The sequence below is a fragment of the Anser anser genome (genome assembly GCF_964211835.1).
Source record: "Anser anser genome assembly, chromosome: 1".
NCBI lineage: Eukaryota > Metazoa > Chordata > Aves > Anseriformes > Anatidae > Anser > Anser anser.
Genome location: NC_139720.1, coordinates 187410686 through 187435664, shown reverse-complemented (window position 1 = coordinate 187435664; position 24979 = coordinate 187410686). Strand labels below are relative to the sequence as shown.

Genomic DNA, 24979 nt, shown 5'->3' with positions numbered 1-24979 from the left:
TTCAAGAATCCATGCAATATGCACAGCAGTATTTTGCCCAAGGACCTTTTCTTACCCAATTTGATAAATATATCCACTTATTAGAAAACTACCAGTGGTTTCCTCTGGAAAAGATGGGTTTTGGCTACTCTGAAAAAAACTACAGAGAAGTAGTCAGACAGAATAGTTTCTCCTTTCAGGCAAGATCTGGGCTGCATTTATTCCATGTATGTGTGAGAAAGCACATGTGCAATCTGTAAAGTGTTTTGGGATCCTTCAGGATAAAAGGGGTGTAATTGTCAAAATTTTCAAGTGTTTATTACAATAAAATCTGATAACAGCTCCTTAGGTTTCATTTCACAATGGTTTTAAAAGGAAATTTAGATTAATGATTTTCTGTAAAATGCAGTGGCCAGTTAGTATGAAATGCCATACTTCTGTGCACTTCGGCTGTTATGTGTTACTTGCATCCTGTTTCAGTTCATGCATTATTAGTAGATAATAATCTTCAAAATCAGATCTTACCTGAAATATTTCCTTGGCAATTCTGTTTTCATTTTCATTCTTGTCCAGAATCTGTAATTAAGCCCCTTCTTTCCTTGTTTGGGAGGTGAATTCTGAGTAGCCTAGTGCTTAAAAACTGGTGATTTATTATTCACATTATCGAAGCTAGGTGTGCCACCAGGCTTCAGTCAGACCTCTGGGTCAGGTGCACACAGTATCTTTTCCATGAGGAGCTACTTCCTTCTGTCATAGTTTACCCTGGAATGCATTTCTGCAGATCTGATGGCAACTCAGAACCTCAAGCTAAGCTGCTGATAGATAAAATCTCTTTTGTCAGTTCCTGACTTTCTGTCTTCCTGTAAGTTTGCCCTTCTTGGGTTTCAAAAACCCTCTGTCCTTAATATTTAGCAATTAATATGCCTTGAACAACCTTTTGAAGACATTTAGAATTCTAGCACTACTAGGGTTGTAAAAGTCCACAGAAGCAGTGAAATTGAAATTAAAAGTGATGCCACCTATCATATGTTGTTTTGTTGGTTTAAAACATCTTTTATAGTTAAATATAGGTACTAAATCTATCTTCTTTTGAAATCATCCATCTGTGTATTATCACCCAAAGTTCCCACAAAGCTTCAGTGTCATTTATGATAACTGACTACACTTATTTTGAAATTTTTTAACCTTTGATTCCTAGGCTTTCTGTATAAAATATTACACATCACCTATGCATTTTCACAGCTGCTAAGTGAATATACTTTATAAATGCAATTCATATGTTTTGTGGAAATGAAATTAGATGTGTTTGGTTTGCTGACAATGTCAGTGACAGTAAAACATATGCCTTTTGCATTTAACTCATACTTAAATATTTACATTTCTGCAAAGCAGTCTTGAACATGTAACTTGTCCTCTCCTTGTATTCCATTTTATTCTAGTTTTATTTAGCACTCCTTATGGTGATACCTTTGCATCCAAATGTTTCTTGTTCTCTCCAAACAATTATATTTAAATATTAGTGTAAAAATGCTTACACACCTTTTTCTTTGAAGTGTTTGGAAATTCCCCTATCAAGTGTTTTGTTTTGTTTTGTTTTTTCCTTTTTACATATAATTTGAGATTTAAAAACAGGGCACATGGGCTTTGAAGGTGATGTAGCTGTAGGATATATTGGACCAGGCTTTGAAGGTGATGTAGCTGTAGGATTTATTGGACCTTTTATTTGGTTAGACATTGTAGGCTCAAGTTTTATTCATTACTTATACAAGGTTAAAGGTTATATTTATTGTTTGACAGGTTGAAAAGCTAATGAAAGAGGCTGTCATAGATACATAGATTATCTTTTTACTATCAAACCACCAAGTGATCTGCTTATTTTCTTCTTTATTGAGATTTCCTTTGGAAAAATACCTATGGTAGTAAACATTAGCACACAAAATGTGTATGCAGCCCCTCCTGTACCCAGAGGTTTTGGGGGTATTGTTTTCAGGCAAAGCATTTAAGATGTGTTGTGGTTTGTTTGTGCAAAATTGTATGACTTTTACTCCTAAATTATAGTGAATGCATGGGTTTGACATGCTGCATTGTTCCTGCTCATTAAAGTGTAAATAGGAAATTTTCCTCATTTACTTCTAGTCATACATCCGGTTAAATAAAATTATTTCTTCACCAGGCAAAGTAATACTAATATTGACATGTGTATGAGACATCACACACCCATTCATTGAGTGGAAAAAATTATATTTTGTTAATATAGAAGGTGTCTGACTGACGTGTGGTGATAAGCATAACCACTTTTCCTTATTACTGTGCCATTTCAAGAAAAGGAAGTGATAAAGCCCGAAGGCTTCTAAATGTAATAATGCAAATGAACGCATCGAGGTGTGAATATTTCAAGACAAACCACACTTTCAAAAATGCATATACCATGGAATGGAGTTTATGGGTATCAAGAGCCACTCTCACTGGAAAAATGAAAACTGCAACTGAAACTTCTTTCTTTATCACATGCAACTCTACTATCATAAGGAAAATTAGTTTGATTCTCATTTAGTTTAAGCCACACAATTAAGCATTTTATTTTCTTAAATAAAAAGTTAATTTACTGAGTGAAACTCTCATACTTTGAATCTACCAGAACTCTCATGCCAATTAATAATTTTGAGGTTGATATGCCAAAGAAAAACTGTTTAAAAATGTGGATAAATTTAGAATTTATTTTAAATTTTAAAGTACCATGCTGAGATGCCCTACTTAAAGTTTGCTGTTTGCTGTTGTTGTTTTTTTTTGACAAAAAACAAGTAGTCAAGAAAAGCTGTCTGTGTTCAGCCAAAGCCAAATAAACCCATTTTGTATTCCTTTTGTATCAGATTCCTTTTGTATCCAGCTACAATTTTGTGCAGTGCATTAGAAAAAGAGATAAACAGATAAGGTAGCTGCTGCCTGAATTAGAGTTAAGATAAGCAACATATTTCAGTGGCCAGATAAATAGATGCTGCATTCAGTTCTGCTCTCATGAGAGAATGTAGTTCTATGAAGATAGCTGGCAAAACAGTAAATATTACATGAGCTAGCATAACATGTCCACTGGATGTAAACACTAGATGTATTGACAATGCACTGGTTCAAAGGCCAGATGTCTGAAGAGATTAGCCAGATAAAAAAGAGTGACATGAATAGCAGTGTGTTTTTAATGTTAAAGTAAATACTTACTTTATTTTTAAATGGAAAAAGAAGCATAAAATAAACTCAAACAGCAGCTTTTAGTACACCAGACATGAAGTGGCTGAATAGAAGTTGTCATAGAGGGAGATGTTTTGCATGATTGGAATAAAGAATATATTATGAAAGCTTGTTATGAAAAGTTATTTTATTTGGTAAGAGTCCTTAAACACTTTTGCTTTGTTTTGTTTTAAATAAAAAAGTAAATGATGTATTTGGAAAAAGCTTTTTATAAAATTTTATAAAAAGAACTTTTTATTTAAGGGTCAGAACAATTTGTTTAACTCAAATTCAATTTCCGTACTAGTCTTACGGTTAAGGTACAGGACTGAGAAACAATACATAGATTCACCTTTGCCTTTGTATTTTTGTGCAAGAGATTTTAACTAGTTTGCACAGCAAGAGCATCTTAATGAAATTTAAATAAAAGTATTTTCATCCACTACATGAAGATGCATGGATAGTTCCATATCTAGAATTTATCTGTATTTTATAACTATAGTATCAGGTTAAAACTGTATTAGTTGACTTTCTGGGCTGAGAATGGCACTATACAGCTATGGAAAAGTGACCAAAACTCCCTACACCCTTTGAAAGAGTAAAAGCAGAAATGTCTCATCCATACGAAAAGGAAATGTGAGAGACTACCTTTATTGTAGAATTTATAATCTAGCATCACACATGTCTTATCAGAGTAAAAATGGGTTAGTCTTTGCTGAAGAATGAACTGTTACCAGTTGCTTTGGGCAAAAATATTTTGCTACATGGATGTTAGGGAAAAAGAAAAACCACTAAGGAAACTAGTGGCAGGCTTCTTTGAATTTACCCCATACTTGCTATTTTATTTATTTAATTTTCCTCTTGCAGCAAATGACTGTTCATTTGGTGCACACAAATTGAGGTTAATCAGCAAGATTTTTAATTATACAACAAAAGAAAATAAGAGACCTAAGCATTTTCAGTTAGCATTTTCAATGTGTATGATTTCATACATCAGGAGAGATTAAGTTGATTCTATTAATGTGTGAAGTGCCTTATAGAGGAAATCTCTGCACCTGCAAGAAAAGGAGAAGAGGAAAATCAGATGTTTCCTGTATTCATTTGCAGCAGGCCAAAGAGAACTGGTGTAATTCTGAACCAGAAGCTGGAAAGTTGCATGAGCATGGTGCAACTCCCAGCTCTGCTCCTTAGGCAGTACTACAGCCACACTACTGAGATTTGTCGCCTATGCATAAGCAGGGTTGTGCTTCTATGCCAACCATTCTAGAGCGAGCTCGGGGACTTCTAGCACACCTCTGTATTGCAAGCCGTAGTCATACCTAAGCAGTTTACCCAGGAACACTAGAAATATTTGTGGAATGGCAGAAATGAAGCTGTATCTTTTGAATCCCAGGCTACATCACTACTTCATCCAATTAAGCATCTCTCCAGAGAAGTCAAGGTGGGACTTCCTAGCTGGAGACAGGATCTACTTCCCTGCTTCTTTCTTTCTTTCATTCTTTTGTTCTTTTATTCTTTTCTCTCTGGGCCAGGGAAGGATAATTCCCAGAAAATACTCTCCCCAAAAGTTTTCACATGAAAATTTCCACACTGTGCAAGAAGAGGGATGACTCCCATGATGTTTCATGTAAATAGCAGATATTTTGTGCGTTTCATCATTTTCCTTCAAATGAAACCTAAAGTAATTGAAAGAAAAAATGGATTCTGACTCTGAAAAGAATTTTGATGAAGATGAAGATAATCTTCAGAATACAGCTTTTTAGGTTTATCATTTAATAAAATGAACATATGTCTTCTGAAAGTAGATTATTTTGGCTACTTTTGCAGAAATCTTTTACATAAAAATGGTAATGTACAATCTTATGACATATCTTTTATCTTCTAAATTGAAATAACACTTCTCTCTGAAGAATCTTGAAAATATGATGGTGTATTTACGTTACTATTTTATGTGACTTTAGGAAATAATTGTCAAGCTCTTGAGAGAAAGTACCTTCTCCATTGAATACAACTATCTATCTATATATGCACATTTAATAATGTTTAAACCTATGGGTTAAATCACCATTAAAAACAATATTTTGCTGATATACAAAATAAAACATCTTGTAATTGATATTGAGGATTATTTATGTTTCACAACCATTCTCACCACTGTAATCATTTTACAGTGAAGAACAAAACCACATAACTTATTTGATGGAAGGCATCTGATCGGTTTCAAATATATACTGAAATGCCTGGATTTTTGACTTTCAATCTTGCTGTAATCACCATATCATTCTTTACTCTGCTTTCAAGCACATATGTACAATAACATTGTGACGGATCATGCCTCTGTATCTCATAGCCTCAGAATTCACTGTAGCGTGGGGTAAGATGCACCTTCACAGTGGAGGGAAGATATATTCTCAGGGTGTTTTTCCATTACAAAGTACTATCTCACTGACTCATTTGCCAATTTGTATATCCTTCTCAGAGGGGGTGAACGTTTCCTGTAAACACACTATGGTGTGAATTACTGCCTTAGCTTTGGAAATGTTCAGCTAGGGACTGGAATTTGTTCTGTTAGAAACATGGATACAGACTGTCTTGATGAGGGTGGTATTGGCAGGTCCCATCCAGTCCACAGAGCAACCCAGAACCCTGGTATAATTTAGTGAAGTGCAGATGTATCTGCACAGTTTGTCAGTGGAATAGGAAAAGAATGTCTTTTGCTAAGTTACTCTTTCAAGAAAGTAGTTGAGCAATGATTTTTATGTATTGGCAATTTACGTGCAGTAATAATGCCTACATGTTTCCTGAAAGTGACAGGATGTGTAATGATACTAACAAAAATGCAAATAGTTATTTTATTCTTTTTTTCCAGTAGTTGGGAAACAAGCCTGGAAAGTTTTAGGGAATGGCTCCTACTTCCCTTTCAAGAATGTTTTGTGAGGTCTTGCAGTGCAATCTACATCAGATAACACTGATCCATAGGGATTACTCATACATTTTACACGTATGAGAAAGCTATTAACATCTCCACAACACAGCAAAGTATTAAGCATCCAGAGTGTTTCATGTGAAAAATACTGAAATCGTAGTGTTTATAAATGTAACACTTCATCAAACACTGCTACTTAAAAACAAGCTATAATACCTAAAATTGGAAAACAAGTTCTGTGTCAGCCTTTTTAACAGTCATTTCAAAAAATAATGCAGCACAGAAGCAATAAAATATCTGTAGCTTTAGAAGTGTTCGGTTACATACATAGTGCATTGAAACACACTGATTAAACCTTATATTGGTATTTAATTTCTTGGGATTTCAACTCAGTAGAAAAATTGTACTCTGGAATGAAATGCAAGAATACCTGTCAGCATTTTGAAATGGGTCAAAGCTCTTGAGTGTATGTTTATTTTCAAGTTGTAATTCCATTAATAATATGAATTTATAGTAAAAAAAAAAAAAATCTTACTATGAATTTTTGAGAAATTCAAATCAAGTAATCATTTAAAATTGTAGTAAGTTCTTTGGTGCGGAAATGTATTCTCCTCTTTGTGTTTGGTTGATTTTACTACAAAAACTAAAATCTGAAGATTCCTTGTAGATAAGTAATAGAGAAACACACTACTACTAACTCATCTGGCAAAACAGTTTTAAGGTCACTATGCATTTATATCTTTCAACATTTTGTTTACTTCATATTTTATTTTCCATATTCCAATGCCTTTTGTATCACACAGTAACAAACAGATTTTACAAAAAAAATTATGAGATAAAGTGGGTTAAAAAATCATAGAAAAGCATAATCACCTAAGTAGACATGTCAAAACCAACAGTTCCTATTAATGTCTTTATTTCTTTTCATTTTTCCTTATTTATTTAGATTTTCTCTTAAGTATGCTTAGAATGGTCTTAGAATTTGTGAATAATTTCCAAATTGTATTGTTTTTAGAAAAAGCTTGTTTGTTTCTCTTAGTAAAACCTGGCTTTGTTCAGTCAGAAAGTAGATCCAGTCTTGCGGGGCTATGCATGGTTTTTAAGTATTTCTGCTTAGGATCACCAGACACCATCAGCAGTTCCGCGTGAAATCTTTTCATCATGAACTGTGCATTACAAAGTATCCTGTGTGAGCAAAAGTCAGTTTTCATTAGCTGTGTGATTATGGTGAATGACAGCAACAGAAATATTAGTTTGGCCTCAATACATTTTAAATGCAGTTTTAGAAGTTTATTTTCAGAACAATGTTACAGAATTAATTGGGAAACAACTCATACTTCAAGAAGGTCTTGAAAGTTTGCAGATGTGGATCACTTATATTTGTCAATTAAAATAAGGAAAGTCATAAGACTTTTAGTATAAAAGGCCTTTGAAATAAAATTCTAAAATTACAGCAATCTGAAAGGATTACTACAGCATGGAATGAGTTTGGTTGCAGAATTTCATATTTAGTGAATCTTAATGTAGGATTAACCTATGACATACCAGACATGCTGCCCTTCAGCTGATAATATGTTTGACCTCTCATCCCTTTGCAGCCTATTGGTGCTTTGAACCCAAAGAGAGCGGTCTTCTATGCAGAACGTTATGAGACATGGGAAGATGATCAGACTCCACCTTACCATTACAACACCCACTATTCTACATCTACTTCTACTTTGGCTTGGCTTGTTCGAATTGTAAGTGTTTCTGGATCCTGCTTTTTATTAGCATCTTTACCTACAGCATCTCTTCTGTCAATTACCACTATTTTGATTTTATTAATGAAAGTACCTTCCTATCAAAATCTCTGTGTTCTTCATTAACTTAAAAATCTCACAAATTCTCTGTGTATACTGTGTATACTCATTTGTAGTGATCAGGGAGTCCTTACCTAAACAGTCTGAAATATATTTAATTGGGGTGGTATAAGGGCATGTAAACCATGTGATGAAGGAATCCATCCAAAATTAAATCCATCTAAAAAGTCTCTAGACAATATGGAAAATTGATATTATATATTCATGTATTATTTTCAGCTAGAGATAGATATATACAAGATTAAAGAAAAACATTTCATGAAAAATCACATTGAATTGTGTCAGATTGAGAGGGAAATTATAGTAACAGTTTTATATTAAGATAGTATGCTTTAACATTTTATGTAAATGAACTGTAACTCATAATGAATTAATAGCTTAAAATTTTCAGAACTCTAAAATATAGATTCCAATTTCAAACTGCTATTTCAGTTCTAGAAATCTCATGCTTAAATCCTGCTCTCAGAATTAGTCCTAGAGAAGGGGGAAAAAACGTTAAAGATAGAATGAATCTGGATTTGTTTGATGTGTTAACACAATGAATTACAGAAAAGGGAGTGTTGATGAGAGACTTAAGGTTTCATGAAGAAACCTGAATTCAAGAAGAATTGAGTCACTGTGTAATTACTGAACTTGAACTCCACTCTGTCAATAAAAATCTGTCATATAAGGTGCATTGTAAGCACGTTTCACACATGACCAACCAAAACAGCTGCACAAAGCTAGAGATCTGCATTATCACTCATCTCAGCTTCCCTAGACATGTCCTGGTAAGAAGGGAAGGGAAGAATTCATGAGTCTGTGAGTTCAGGATATACTTCTTAAACCCGTGGGAAACGAAATTTTGATTACACTCCTATACAGGGTGATCACTGTACTCCTTTTAAAGACTGCTAAATTATTCATGTACTGTGAATACATTTTATGGTTCACATATGCTTCTTTGTTCCCTTAAAGTGTATTAAAAATAGTGGTTTTATTTGCATGTTTATCTATTAATTTTGGCTGGGATTCAACAAAAGATCCCCTCTTGCTAACCGGCACATTCTTAGGTCTAAAAGTCTGCTTGCTGGCTGAACATATAGCACACCAAGGAGTATTCATTTCCTGTATTAGGCTAATGCTGTGTCATTTTTACTGCTGTTGTTTATGTAGTACTGTAGGTGTTCTAACTGTCTTTCTTTCCTGCACTAAAGGAGTGAGAGAATAAGGTCTCTGCCTTGATGACCTCGCAATATAGATCTGACAAATTATGTTTGTTGGAGCAAACAGTATATTGTGAGAGCATAAAGCAGAAAACAAAAGCAAAAATAGTGCTTTCCAGGGAAGTGGGATAGTGCCAAGAAGGTGAAAATATCTAAGGAGCATACGTAAGATACACAAGAGCACATCTAGATAGATATTTGAGGTTTAATTAAATACAAGTGACCATCAAAGAAAAGCAATCCCTACTGGGAGGAGACAACAGAAGTGAAAGGGTGGGAAAACTTTAAAGCTCATAAAAAGGAAAAAAAGAAATGCTTGAGAAGACTGGAGAGGACTGCATGTGGAAAACCAAAATAAAGATTTGAAAATAAGTCTCTAAGGAGACAGTGAAAGACCATAGATATGGAGATTATAAAATCATCGTGATCCTTATGGAGAGATTTTTGGCTACAAAATAGAAGATAAAAAAAAACCCTAAGGGAGAAGATTATGCAAGTGAAGTTGATAGATAAAGCTAAGTCAGATTTAAGAAGGATTTCTTGCTCATGAAATTTTTTCAGTCGTGTTTTGCTATGAGTTAGTGAAGATGACCATATAAGATTTTTTATTTTTTATTTTTTAAAATAAATGATAATCTAGTCCAGGAAAAGGAAGGTGCCAATGAGAGGTGCAGAGATCCAAACAGAAAATTACTTCCAGTATTTTAGCAGATTGGAGAAGTTTTGTGGGAAGAAATGTGTTACAAGAGAGTTTTTGCCAAAAAGGGACAACAAAATGAGAGTGAAAGAGTGGAAAGTAAAATGTTGGGAGAAGACTGAGTAACCCAAGGAATAAAAGGAAAGAAAGAAAGAAAAAAAAAGAAAGAAAATGAAAGAAAAACAAACAAACAAAAAAGCTATATATAAAAAAAATACACTGACAATGAGTCTAGATAGAACAAAAGTAGAACAAAACAGTATAGACTAATGGAGATCTAAGGGGGAGAAACTATATGCTTAGACCTTTATATTGGAAGAAATAGTTATTGCAGTAAGAAAGATAGTTTCAGCCTCTCTGAAGTGTATATATAGAGAGAATTTTGTAATTGCCACAAAATTTTAAAAATAAATTATTTGAATCTTGCTTTTTTGGCTTTGACAGATGCAATCTGCTTCCTGTCAGTACTTTTCAAAACATTGCTTCAAAACAAATCATATTTCTGAGTCGATTCTGTGATAATCTGGGACCTACTGTTTTATATGTCCCTCTGTTTCTTTCCTTTATCTAATATACCAGGCTACTTTTATAAAAGGCACTTTATACTTTAGCCTCAGTTCTGTCCTGTGTTATTATTCTGATATCATCAATCTCTGCCTGCCATTTGTCATTAATCTGTTTTTCACTGCAAGTAGAATTTTCTCTGAAAATTGAATTATTTTGTGTACTGAGATTGTCCATAAAAAGTTCATCTTTAGAATTGACCTATTTCATTACATTTTCAAAAATTATCACATTGGCTCAGCATATAATACGTTGAGACTACTTATAATTACAGCAAACATAATCAATTTGTTATTAATGTGTTCTTCTTCCACTTTTCATTATATTTGATAGAATAGGCTGTAATCCTTAACTGAAGTAGTTATGAGATACTATGAGATACTACTGCATCTGCAAAGCTTCTGTTTGTATTTTCTGTGACCTGTTTGTACCAGTCTAGATGTGCTCCATTCTCTTCTGCAACAGCTCTAAGAGAAAAATGAAGGCAGCTTTAGGACTGTAAATGGCTCAGCCCCACTGGGCCTTTCCAGACTGGTTACAGTCCCTCTCGAGGGTTTTACAGCCGAGCCTGAAATTCTCCCAAAGCAAGACTACGCATGCACTCTTCTTCTGTACAGCATCCCCAACATACATACATGAGTCATGCACACATTCGTATGTGAACAGAAATTATAATTTATCATTAACTTGTACGTGTTGATTTAAACTAATGGTTTGTGCATTTAAGAACACTACATCATTGCAGAATTTTGAAGTCATGAAACAACCCTCTAGCTAGCTAGCTTCATAAAAACTGAGCCACTGCCTAGAAATATTTGATGCTAGTATTACAAATGAATCCCAAATGATCTCCAAACAATAGGTTTGTATCTAAAATCAACGGTTTCTAAAGAGTGATTAGCATTCTTCCTAAATTGATTAGTAGATTATTAGCTAGATACCTACTTTACAGAGAGAGATATTGAATGTGAAATTCTACTGTATTGTTCAGTCAGGTTAATAAAGGTGATAAAAACTAACACAGAATATTGGAATTTATATAATATTGCTTTCCCATCCTTTGAGATGTTACTGAAATCACACTCTTTTGCACATCACGCATGTTTAGATATAAATCCAAGAAACTCAGTCAAAAACCAAAAGGTTCTACTTATTCATTGGGAAATCTGAGCCAACATCGTCCACAGGTTTTCTCCAGCAAATAGAATAAAAGGTAATCTGGAAAGGGATGCTCTGTTCTGTTGGCACAATTCTATTTTGTACAAATGAAGTTCTATTATTTCTATGTATATTTCTTATTTATATGTTTCTTATTATATCTAACAATTCATAACCATATTCATGGTTATGTTACCTTACCACCTGATTTGAGAGTCTTTTTTTTTTTCATTTGTTTTCCATCTGGACCAGTGAGTATTTAATTTGCAAGAAGGCAGAATAGTTAAAACGAAAAATTGTACATCAGAATGCCATATACCCTTGTGGCTTTCTACCTGAAAAGCAGACAGAAGAAAACAGAAAAGTAGACAGAAAAAGGATTCTGTCTTGAATCACATGGAAATTGAATATCGGTATTGTTTTCAAGTATTTTTCAGGTGAAATAGGCTAGTTATGGTGCAATTAGATGGTTGCTGTTGAAGAAACTGTGTTTGTATGTATTAGTTACATCTTTTTGGAAATACTGGTATTAGAAAGTATGATTCTCTAATGGGGTGATCAAGAAGTTTGTAGAGGACAGCTGGTTTCTGGTTTCTGTTAGAATGACTAAGTACCTGTATAAGTTAGAAGAAGTCCTGGATTTATTGTGAGTCATGTATGATTAAGCCCTAACCAAAGGTGGGGAGGATTTTAGGTCCTCTTGTAAATAGATTGAAGTAAACCTGAATCTGTTCTGTAAGCCTGAGCAGGACAGTCACAGATACATCAGATAAAAAGTGTACATCACTCTGACAAAACCCCAAATAACCTTTTTCTACTCTGACAAAGGGCTGAAAAGACATTTTTGTTTAACATAAGATGTCTCAGAATGACACATCCCTTCCTCTCCCCTCCCCTCCTCCCACCATAAATGATTCCAATGGGACTATGTGTTGTGAGAGTGGAGGTAGAGGGAGAGAAGTGCTGTTGAATGGAAAAATTACTTGTTCCCACAGCTCAAGCTTGTATTCATTGTAATCAAGTATCCCACGAATTTCACTTCTCATTGGCAGTGAAGAAGGCGTGAATTTTATTCAGAATATGAGGAATGAGTGAGATGGGGTTGTAATGAAAACATTTTGCAGCTTTATAGCTTTCATAGCAACAAAACCTTTACATGAAATGACAGTAATCAGTATCATAGAATAACACTACTTAAATGAGTCTATTGAATGAGATATGAATTGTATTTATGATATAAGCACTTGACTTTCCAGAGAAAAAATACCTTCAAATTATGTGAGAGGTCTGGGATAAAGCTAGTGAAAGCTCTGAATTTCTGCTAAGGATTAAACATCCAAAAAGATAGGCACAACAGGTCATAGTAGGATAGCATAATAGGGCACCCTGTAGTGCTCAACTATTAAAGGTTTAATCCTTGATTATGAATTTTATTGCTTTTGTATATTTGTCTCAGATGCTTAAAATAATGTTGTCATGGAATTTTGGATTAATATTTTTACATAATTTATTGTAATTACATCATTTTTTCTGGTTTCTGCTTTTTTTAATCCATCAGCTGCTTCTGATTTTAGAAACTCAGCAGTGACCCACAGACAGTACCACAATGGCATTCACAACAACTTATACATCTTACAAAGAGTAAGAGTGGTAGGCAGGGGTTGGTAGGAGACAGAATTGTTTGCGCTCAAATAAATGACTTATAAAGTTTTTCTGTATCAATAAGCTAGAAAAAATGGCATAATTTGCAAAGTGCTATTGTGAATATACACAGAGATTGTCGGGGGGAGGGAGGTGAATGTAGTTAAAATGAAAATAATCCTATTGTTAACAGAATTTAATGTAGATATAATGTTAAGATTATAATAATAATAGAATTTTAGGGTGAATAATCCTTCAGATATTATCCAACACTGTGAATATTTTTTCAGTTGTATTTTACATGGAGTTCCCTGTTGGAAGCACTGTAAAATATCATAGAACCAGAGAATGGCTGAGGTTAGAAGGAACCTTAATCATCTAGTTCCAACCACCCTGCCATAGGTAGGGACACCACCCACTACATAGGTTGCTCAGGGCCTCATCTAACCTGGTCTTGAACACCTCCAGGAATGGGGCATCCACCACCTCTCTGGGCAACTTGTTCCTGTGCCTCACCACCCACCCTCTGAGTGAAGAATTTCCTCCTAATCTCTAATCTAAATCTCTCCTCTTTAAGTTTAAAACCATTCCCCTTTGTTCTTTCATTATCTGATTGAGCAAAGAGTTGCTCTTCATCTTTTTTTATAAGTCCCCTTTAAGTACTGAAAGGTCGCAATGAAGTCACCCTGGGGCCTTCTCTTCTTTAGTTTGAGCAGCCCCAACTGTTCATATATAAATATATATAATAGAAAAAAAATTATATTCTTTCAGTATTTCAGTTCATTGTGATACTTTCATGCTCCTTTCCATGTTGAGCTACCGTTAAATTCTAATACTCTGTTCAATTTATAAACCTCTTTGTCATTTGCTATGCACTCCCTATTTCAATAATAATAAATGCAAACAAAGTTGCTGTGCAATGAGAGTTAGGGTACTCCAACAATAAATGATATTGTGATATTTTTCATTTTATTTATTTATTTTTAATTAATTAATTAGCACATATTGGCATTCTCTGATTGGAATTAATGTAGTATCAAAAATAAATTTCTTAGATTGATGACTATTGTTTTGAAAGTATCTTTTAAAAATAAATTCCCAATGTTTTAATAGAAAAAAAAATATGAAAAAAATCAGAATTCAATTAGAAAGTAGTAGAATGTCTGGCATTGTTATAATGAAAATGATTGCATGTACTCTGAAAGTTAAGATACTGGCCCTTGAAAAAAAAGTCTTTGTTCAAATATAAACAATTGCCTTAAGCTACTTCTAACATACCAACATACTGTGATAGCAGTAACAGAGACATCTAATTCCTTCTCCTTTAGAGAGAGAAATTTGGAATATTTCTCTTTGAAAGAAAGTAGTTTGTGTTGACTGTTGCATATGATAGAAAGGAGTAATTGGGAAGACATACGGATGAAAAATTAGAGAAAAAAATGGTCTCTGGAAATCGGAATTCCCTCGTCTTCCATCTTCCTCCTCGTTTGGGATTCTTTCAATACCTTTGCATCCACGCTTTCCTTTTGTATCTTCTAGCTGTCGTTAAATGCCACTGAAACTGAACTACTTTAGTCCTCTATAATCCTGGATAATTTAAATACAATGTGTATAATGTGACATAATTCCCTCAAAAATTCTTCAGGAGTCCCCTGCTATGTTCAAAAGTTTCAGAAACAAAATATCAGATATATAGAATAAAATTCAAATAGTAGCTGTGTAATACTATAATATGAATTATGATCTGGTGATTAGGAACTGCTTTGAGGATTAATGAAGTTTCCAAATAAGCAGACATACATGGAAATAAATTTGGGCATGAATTTAAAGGAAGGAATAAAACTTTTTCAAACACTCACCACAGTACTTTGGAGAAAAGGAAGAAATGGTTTCCATCCATGTGGACATATTGCCAAATATTAATTGAATCAGAGAGCTAATGGTGTGGTTCTGGAAAACCAGGTTGTTGGCAGTAATCTCAGTAATCAGGTCAAATTAAGGATTTGGGCCACTGTCAAACCCTTTCCTTATGGGGAAAGCAGTGACATAAAAACGGCTTCTCCAGACTGTCAAAGACTTGAGCTCTTCCTACCCAAAACTTAATAGCTGCTTCCATTAGTAAGTATTGGGAGCGTGGTTTCAGACAGAATTAGCAAAAATAAAAATTCTAAATAGTTCGGCTCTGAGTGCCTCTGTAGGCACTGTATACTATGTATACTTAAAACCTGGCATATAGATGAAGAATATTTTGAGCAGGGAAAACATCATAGCTGACATTTGGCTGCCCTTAAATAATGATAAAGTTGTAACTGTAGCCTGCCTCAAAATGTTAAGTACAGCCATTCTGCCCACCAGGAGGAAAAATGGAACTTTCTGAGGTCTTTTAAATTAAATGAAAACAAAAGGAAAATCCAAGCAGAAGATTTTTTTAAGATTTTATTTTGACATACTGTCTTACAAAGGGTAAACAAAACATGGTAATATAAATAACACAGAGAGTGTTTACGATGGTTGCAGGGAAGTAGGCAACCAGCATGAACTAGAACTTAAATACATAGGTCTGCCACTGATGGATAATTAAATTTATGGCAGAGTGAATATATAAAATAACCTTTCCTGCTGGAGCTCAGGATCTATGCGTGCAAAACGTGTTAGCACCAATAAATGTACTAAGATACTTAGTACAGATAATCATGCATAGATATAAATTCGAAGTGCCATATTTTTCCGTAATTCTTCCTTTACGAATTATTTTGATCTGAAAAAGTAATTTGGATTTCTTTAGAAACCTGCCTCATGATTCCTTCTGCTGTTTTCTTAATCTGTCTTCATTTCATTGACTACAGGAGCCCTTTACAACATTCTTTCTAAATGCAAATGATGGCAAATTTGACCACCCAGATCGAACCTTCTCTTCAGTAGCCAGGTCTTGGAGAAACAGCCAAAGAGATACCTCAGATGTGAAGGTAACATACACACTAAATGGACTAATATGTACTTTCATTTATGGTATTTTGTTTCTTGTAGAGACAAAGAATATTTTATATGTCATATCTTTATATTCAGTACACTAGATTTAGTTTAAATAAAAAGTAGATGTTATCGAAGATTATTGTTCTAATAGAAACAATCAAAGATTCTTTGAAGTTGAGTGGACAAAAGGTGTTTTGTTTTTACAGAAAAACAACTGAACTGATCTAATTTAGATCACATAATCAGGAGATGGAGAAAAGCCCAATAAATTGTTCTTTCCTGCTGTTAACTCGATATTTGGCCCACTCCATAAAACACAGCAGGAATTGGATTTGACCTTAAAGTGTCATATTGTTATAGCTTGCCTAGCTCTGGGTTTGCATTGCCTGGGGCAATTAATAAAGCATTAATGACAAGACCCATTTAAAATGTTGGCTTTTCTGTACAGCTTTAGCTTTTACTTGACTGTGCCTGGGGGTATTATGCAACAATACACATTAGATTAAAACAACTTCTACATGATATACAGAAACAGCCGGAGAGCAGGGTGATTTTACTGTTGTTATTCCTTACCTATTGTTAAATACAGAAGGCTATTGTTCGTGTACATGGAACCTTATCAGAAAGAAACCGAAATCTTATAATATTTTGAATGTTGTTGTCCATTTTTGATTCTCATTTTCTCGTAATAAGGTTGGCAAAAACTGCAGTATACCCATAATTGCTTTCTCTAACTTTATTTTTAAGGTAATATATCTCTCTTCTATTTCAGTACTGCCACTCATACTAGGAAATGCATAATGAAAGTCAGGGTCACATTACCATTATATTTTTTATTTAACTTGACAAAAGAAGAAGTAAGTTTGTTGATTTAGTTTTATTCCAGACCTGTTTGCATAAATATTTTAGTAGTCTCAGAAGTGTATGTGGACAAACCATGTTATTCTTGTTCAGGTTCTAGTTAGAACAATGAATTGTAAATTATATTGTTGTCTTAATATGTGGGAGAAAACGCTTTTTAAAGAAAAGAAATTAACCAAGCTCTCTTAAAACCCATTTCATACTTATTTATGCTCCTCTTGAAGTCAGTAATGTTTTAAGTATTATTACTGGTATCTTTTTGACAAATAAATTAAAAAAAAAAAAAAGAAAGAATAATAAAAAAAAAAGAAAATATTTTCAAAACTTGTTGGAAGGAGTTCAAATTGCTATTTACTTATTTGACATGCAGCAATTTCTTTGAATTCACATTGATGACATTCTTATTTTTCATTTACAATAAAATGTGGTTTTCCTAGTACTCCACTAGAATGGCCTCCTAGGAGTGGGGTTGAAATAACAGATAAGAGCCTTAAACTGAGGAATAAGGGAAGACAGTTGGAAGTGACTGTAATCTTCTTTCCTGGTTTTAGTACACAGGAGGAGGGCAGTTAAATACATGAAGGCATAGCAAAAGATAAAGGAATATCTGTGGACAGACGGAGAGATTATATTCAAGTAGGGTGTATAATTAGTGAAATGATTGTTCCTAAACTAGCAACCAAATGAGTTATCAGTAAAACAAGGAACTGAAATGTTTTTATGAAGAGACTAGGAGCCTTGTGAACCAAGTGGGGTAATTTACACTACTGCTGCCAGGTATGGCAAGGATGCAGGAATTATGGAGGAATTTTGTTGCAGTTAAAAAAATGTATCTTTATTTAAAAAAAAAAAAAAAGTTATTCAGATAGAACAATTATTTAAAAGTACTCAAAAACAGGTACTTGCCTTCAGAAAAGGAAGGCAAAAAAATGAAGATATGGTATAGCTATGTACTTTGATGTCATTAAACATAAAGAGTGGAGCTGTGGAAAGCTTGGATAAAATATTAACAATTAAGGGTCAGAGTCTCATCGGGGGCAAGATTGTAGAATAATTTATTCTAGCATACATTTGGGATTCTGCTGCTGAGCCCCAGAGTCAGATTTAGTTATATATATACATTTCTGTTATGCCATTAGAAAAAGAAATACTACTTGGAACTAAGTCATTACAGAAAATCTAATATGGGAGGCACAGATGAGGTATGTTAGCCAATAAATGTTTTCTCCAGATAATCCCTGACCTGTCTGTTCAGGGATGCTTTAGGGATTAAAGATGCTGTTTAAAATATGGTTTTGTTAATTAATGAAGATACAGGGCAGTTGAGTTTAGAAATTAACCTTGAGTTGATTTATTATGAGTTGGTTTAGCTTAAGATAAAAATAGACAAAAGCAGATTTGAAAATAAGCTAAATCATTTAAGGGCTACTAAAGCAAATAGAAAAAGTTCATAAGCTGTCTAAATAAAATAAATAAATAAATAAATAAATAAATAAATAAATAAAGATAGAAAGGAAAAGAGATTTGTAGGTGTATTTAATAACAGCATTCAATACATCACATCATCAAATTAATTTATTATGTATTGATACAAATTCACTACTGGAATAAGTCTTCAGTACACTTCAGTAGCCTAAGTGGTATATGTAAATGTGTTTCTGTTTTGTGTTCAGTTTTAAGAAGGAAACTTGAAGATCAGCAGGACATCAGAAAGCTTACAAGGAGACCAAAGCTACATGCTTAGCATTATAGCAACTGAAATATATCATGGCATCTAAATTCCAGCTGAAGGAGTTTGCTTAGTCTTTCATTTGTTTCATAGCTCTCATGTTCTTGGAGAACTCAAGTTTTTCTTTTTTCCTCGTTTGATTTTTAATATGTATTCATGCTGTATAAAGCAAATCCTGAGTTCTTTCTCTGCTGGAGAACAGCTAGTGAAAGTATATACTGAAACTGGAGGGAGCCATAAGAGCAGTATAAATATATTTAAGGAGTTGGATACAGGAAAAAAAACCTGTATGTCTGGGATAATTAATGTCTAAGAGTGAAGACATGGTAACATAAATGCTATGAAACACGCAACTGTATGAAAGGGAGAAAATTGTTTGCCAGGGAACAAAGAGGTAAACCTTAAAGGAAAACCGAAAAATGCTTACTTTACCAACAGAGCATGAAAAGTTAAAGAGGAAGAGAGTATTCTCCAAATTTGAATATCCTCACAAAGCGAAGTGATAAAATCCTTATTTCTCAAGATTCTTAGAAGTGTGGACTGGTAAAACAGTGGAAAAACATTAGGGACAATCATGAATTGGCAAGAGGATGCGCTAGTTGACCCTTTAGGCCCTTTCCATTTGTAGAGTCTGTGTTTCTTAACGATAAATCAAGAATGAGTATAGCAGCTAATTGTTGCTGTTGTTTGTTGCTTAAGATCTTAATGAACTGCGTTTCTCAATGCCATGACATCAGGGCCAACTTTTCCCTGAGGCCTCAGAGTTCATTCTGAAAAAGGACAGGAAACTGAACTATTATTAATATTACAAATACCCCATTTTTTTCAGATCAGTTGTGCTCCTACTTGGAATGCCTGGCAGGCTTCTTATGCATTTTAATCAAGTTTTCAGACATAGGAAAAGGTTTCAGGAGCCACCAAGAAACCCCCTCAAAATTCCTACCCATTTTCCCTCTCTTCTAAGCAGAGCACCCTCTGTCTTGCACAATTAAAGAACTTCAGCTCTGTGAGCGTGAAGCAACCAAACATTCATGTTCAGCTGTCTGATAGCATCTAATATTTATATAGTGGTCCTGCAAGTCAATGCTGTGCTAAAGAAAAGATGTGTAGAGCTTACATGTGAGTATAAAATCTTAAAGCATGCTCTCTGTCCAAGTGTTCCTCATATTTGTGTAGCTTCTTACTGGTTGTACACAAAACTGTACGTGTAGATCTTTGGCAGTGGCACAGGAGGTGGATCCCATGTGATATACGTGCTGGAAATGCTTTTCCCACCCTAGAGATTTTGTTAGTCTTTACAGAATATATGAGGTGTGTGGAATATGGACAGTGCATCAAAGTAACAAACTTTCAAAAGTGTTAAGAACAGCAAATATTCATTATTCATGTATTCCTTGTCATATATTTTAAATTCATCTGAGCTGCTTTAAGCACATTTAATCTCTGATCTCGCTAATCTCATTAATTACGGTGGCACAGGTTATGAAATAATTTAAAACAGTGTGTGTAATGAATTAATCCAACATTTTTCAAAGCCATATATTGTAAGAGGGCCTCTGTTTTTACTTTCAAGTGCCATATTAATTGAGTAGCCTTAATTCTTTATTAGCATATCTATTAAAAATGATTTTTTTTTTTAAAGAAAAGTGAAATCTGTATTTTTTTATTTATTTTTTTCCCCATGGGTTATTATTTAACAAAGAGGACTAAGAAGTGCTGAAGTCACTTATGAAGTGGGTCAGTTTTAACTAGTAAATTGAGGTTTTAAGCATTGCAGACACTTCCCACAGCAGTGTTCTGCAAAATCAGGATGTTTTAAAGAAAACTTCCAAAGCACACTTAAAGAATGCTGCATTAAAATTTAAAAAATAAATACTTGACATTTGCAAATGAATGTATATCTGTTTGGGAAGCTGCAGTTCTGTGGGTCAGTCCCCTTTTTCCACATGAGCGTGTCCTCTCATATTCTCTCTCTCTTTCCCTCCTCCCTCCTTCTTTCTCTCCCTTTGCATATGTGGAGTCTCCTGTGGAACAAAATTGTTTCACATTGAGATAAGGAAAACAGGGCTGTGGCAGTAGTTTGATCAGTCTAAAAACAACCTATAATTTGCACTTATTGATACATCTTGAATTGTGACAAAAGGTATGCCACCTTTGAAAAATGTAGCATGTGATATGTTATTGATCAGTGGATGATTTAAGATCTACTTAGGCAATTTTGTTAGCTACATTTGGGCTGGTTTGGTTCATTTTCAAAGAGACCTGTTCACCTATAGTGAACAGAATTAATACAGTGTGTGTGCTACGTGAGAATGGTAACACCCAGGGGAGAACCTGGATAACGGTTTATTTTATTGTGTCTCCCTTTATCAACATCGACCTTCTCTCCAGTTAATCAGCACAAGCTGGATGAGGAATGAATGTTAGTGGAGTGACCTTTGAGGAAACAAGTCACCCAGAAATGACCATAACTTGGCCAGTCAGCTTTCACATTTTTTCCTTTCCAACCCCCCAGCCTCTCCAGTTTTTGGTAACACTGACTTCCACAGAACCCCCAGTTCAGGCTCTAATCTTTCCTAATGCCTTTCAAACTTGTTATACTATTTTTTGAATAGTGTGTTTAGAAGGTAGCTCTGACAAAATGTCATTAAGGTGCCTTAGTGTAAATTAATGTAGTTAATGGAGGTACTCATGACTGACTCATTGACCTAGTACTGGGCTCTTGCGGAATTAGTGGATGCCAGGGGATCAACCTTTTGGGAGGAAAAGAAAGAAAGGAAAAGAAATGGCAGCTTTAAAACCTTGAAGTGAATTATATTAGAAAAGTGAAAACGTCTGTGTTGGATTTGATTTCATTGGGAGGCCATAAAATGGTATACCCTTAGCAAAACATATTAAACAGAAACGTCAGATGTGATTCAAGTGGTATACAATTATGATAGTGTTAATAGTGGTCTTCTATCACTCCAAGACATATTTTTAAAGTTTAATTTCTCAGCAGCCTGGATTTGTCACAAGCTTGTAAATTAGAACATGCATTTTGGGATGTTTTCTTATATGAAGACACAAGGCATATAATACTGTTAACTATACCTTGGGGTTTTAGTATAGCTATTAAAATAAACTAGAGATCACATTTACAGACAAGAAATGTCTGTTATAATATTCATTTTACCTTTTTTTACACCCCTCGGTAGCTTTACTGCATCGTTCTTCATCTGAGAAGAGCCAAGCATCTCACGCAGTTTGAAAGGTGGTGACTATTAAATGATAGAAAGCTAACCTGTCTTATTAGAAGTGTGAATGAAAGGGGAGCAGAGGAGGTTACCAGCTTGTGAAATGTCAAGGACAACTAGACAGAAATTACTGCAAATGGATTTAGATCAGTAGAATCCCTATTTTTATTAACTCTTTGAACTCTAGATATTTATTGTGGTAAGAAATTACCCATGACAGGTCATGTAGTCTGAAAGATTTATTTAGATCCTTTGATACGTTTTGACAATCAAATAATAATAATAATAAAAAAAATACTGAACTGTATCAGTTAATACAAAATTATATATCAGCTGAATGGCACACAATAACAACATGCATGTAAGTTGCTTAACCGGTCTATTAGTGTTTTTAATTTAATTTTATTTTTTTTGTCCAATATTGGTCCTGTGTCTTAGTTCCGTTCATTCCCTCATTTTATGCCCACAAACTGATGTAACTTCTGAGAAAGTTTTTTTACACGTTATTCTTGATGTTTTCCTTCATATTTTATTTTACACTGGCTGACTCAATGTTTGCAGTTTAGGAAGACAGTCGTTTGAGATTTGTCTTTCATGAAAATTTGTAGCTTGATGTAGAAACTTTACAGAAAAGAACAACTTTCTCAAAATCATGGTAGCTTCAAACAAACATGCCTTTGCACAGGCCTGGGTTTACGCTGACCTTTTACCACTCATTACACTAGTGGTGAAATTGGAGTTTTAAAGATCCACTTATCAAACAAGTGGAGTCAAATGGAGAGCAGAATGGGAGACAGAAGGTCCTCTGGTGTACCTACTATCACTGAGATGCATTTTCCTCTGCTAATTTCTGTCTCCCAATCCCTACCTTAAGGGTGAGTTTAAAAATGACCCTTCTAATGGAAGGAAATGGTGTAAGAAAAGATGTTATATGGTAAATTCTGCTCTGTATAAAAAGGAATAAAAAATAGCAGATCTTGTCAAGGAAGTATGCCATCTTAATCTCTGATCTAAAGGCCACTGAGGTTGACTTCTGTGTGATGAGCACTTGACAAAATATAATAAGGCCAAAGTATATAAAGGAATAAATGATGTTATGCACTGTTTAGGAGTAATTTGATAATGACTTCTAATGACTAGTTTGGGGAGAAACAAAGAATATCTTTCAGACTTGTAACTAAATCTTAAACCATGTAACAATACTGAAGGCAAAATAATTGTCATTTATTTTGATTTTTAGGAGCTGAAAAGGTGTAAAGGTGGCATGAGAATGCTGTCCAAATGTAATAAGCTGTGGAAAGAGGAAAGAGTAATTGATTCTCTGTATTCACTATGGATTGGTGGCTAGGACAAGGGAAAATAAGCTTAGATCGTGTGAAGAAAGATTCAGGCCAGGCATTAGGTAAAACTTGCTCAAATGGAGAATGATGGAGTCAGCTAAAGGAAGGACTGCGGGCTTACTGTCAGTCAGATTCTGGGACAACAGGGTGGACAAGTATCTGTTTAATCTGAGGAATGGTCTGGGTCACATTTCAACATTAACAGTATTTGAGATATTTCCTTCCTGTCCTTAACAGGAAAAACACCCAAACGGTTGTCTGTATCTACCCATGTTCTTTATTAAAATATGAACTGAAACAACCCCACTTGTGAAACAAAGAAAACTCAGACTCTGGCTGAGAAAAATGTAAATAAGTTTTGAAAATAAGCCTAGCCTTTGCTAGTGTTATCTTTTCCTTCATTCTTCCAGCTTTCAGTGGCTTCTTGGTTAACACAATTCTCCCTGGGCCCTGGTTGTCATCCTTCTGTCTCCACGGAGGTTCCCTCCTGTCTGCTCCCTGCCTTTCCCAGCAGCCTCCCAGCTCTGTCCTTGCTCACCCGTCCTCTCTCTGCTTTCCCCAGTCTGTGCTCCCCTGGCTAAGCATGCTCAGGGGCTCTGGGAAAGGGAGTATTTGCCTTTCCATCCTCACTCAGCCCCTGCTGTCAGCAGCAGGTAGAAGAGAATTTTTTTTTTCATTTTTGAAATTAATAAAGTGAAAATACACACAGAATAGATGAATGAAAGCAAATGATCTTAATATCACACTTCTCTAGGTTAGCTGTATTTTCTGTGCTTCCAAGTAGCTGAAGACACATTTTGAAGATATTTTGCAAAGATTGTCAGGTTATGGGATGCCACTTTTTTTTTTTTTTTATAGTATATGTTCATTCATTATCTGGAAATGAGAAGGGGATGGATTTAACTGAACTATTTTTAAGTGGTGTGGTTATGTAGTATAGTCAATAGTGAAGACAACAAAATTTAAGAGGCATACCAGATGATATCAAAGAAAACTGAGTGGTTAATGCAAAATATGGGAAATATGTAGCTGGGAAAGGTCACATGCGACATTGTTTGCATCTGCAGTAAAGGTTCAGTTCATGCTAAGTAGTATTCAAGTAAGCAAACATAATTGTAGGCTGCACTAAAAATAACATTGAAGAGACTGCTGAGACTGTAACAGTGGCTTTATTTAATTTTTTTGCAATGCTATATTTAGATTATTTAGATTAGTTACTCTGATTTAAAAAAAAAAAAAACAAAAAAAACAAAAACAGGAGATGTGTAACTGAAGTGATTAGGGTTCTAGAGAGTGCTATTTCAGGAGGATTTAGAAGTCTGGCACTGGTTAGTTTCCAGAATACAGGAATAAGACAGGTCAGGCTAAACATATACAATGCAATAAATCTTATGAAGAAAGTTAATCACATGCTTTCTATTTATTCTATTTCTATTTATGTTTGCTGCTATACCAGACAAGGGAACATTAAATTACACTGAAAGCAAATAGCAACAAAGATAAAATTTCTAAATGGAAATACCATAAAAAATATTCAGTGACTTTGATCTCTTTGTTTCAAGATACCATTGAAGTCAGAAGGTTAGGAG

The 24979-nt window shown here is 34.4% G+C and overlaps 1 protein-coding gene across 14 annotated transcripts in view; it reads left to right on the top strand.

Moving 5' to 3' along the window:
• NBEA (neurobeachin) overlaps nucleotides 1-24979 on the top strand; it is a 520716-nt gene that overhangs the window by 434758 nt on the left and 60979 nt on the right. For all 14 annotated transcript variants that reach the window (XM_083801108.1, XM_083801105.1, XM_083801107.1 and 11 more), the window contains 2 exons: nucleotides 7726-7866; nucleotides 16098-16217. In XM_083801108.1, coding sequence (XP_083657234.1) covers nucleotides 7726-7866; nucleotides 16098-16217 — 261 coding nt within the window. The remainder of the gene's footprint in view (nucleotides 1-7725; nucleotides 7867-16097; nucleotides 16218-24979) is intronic.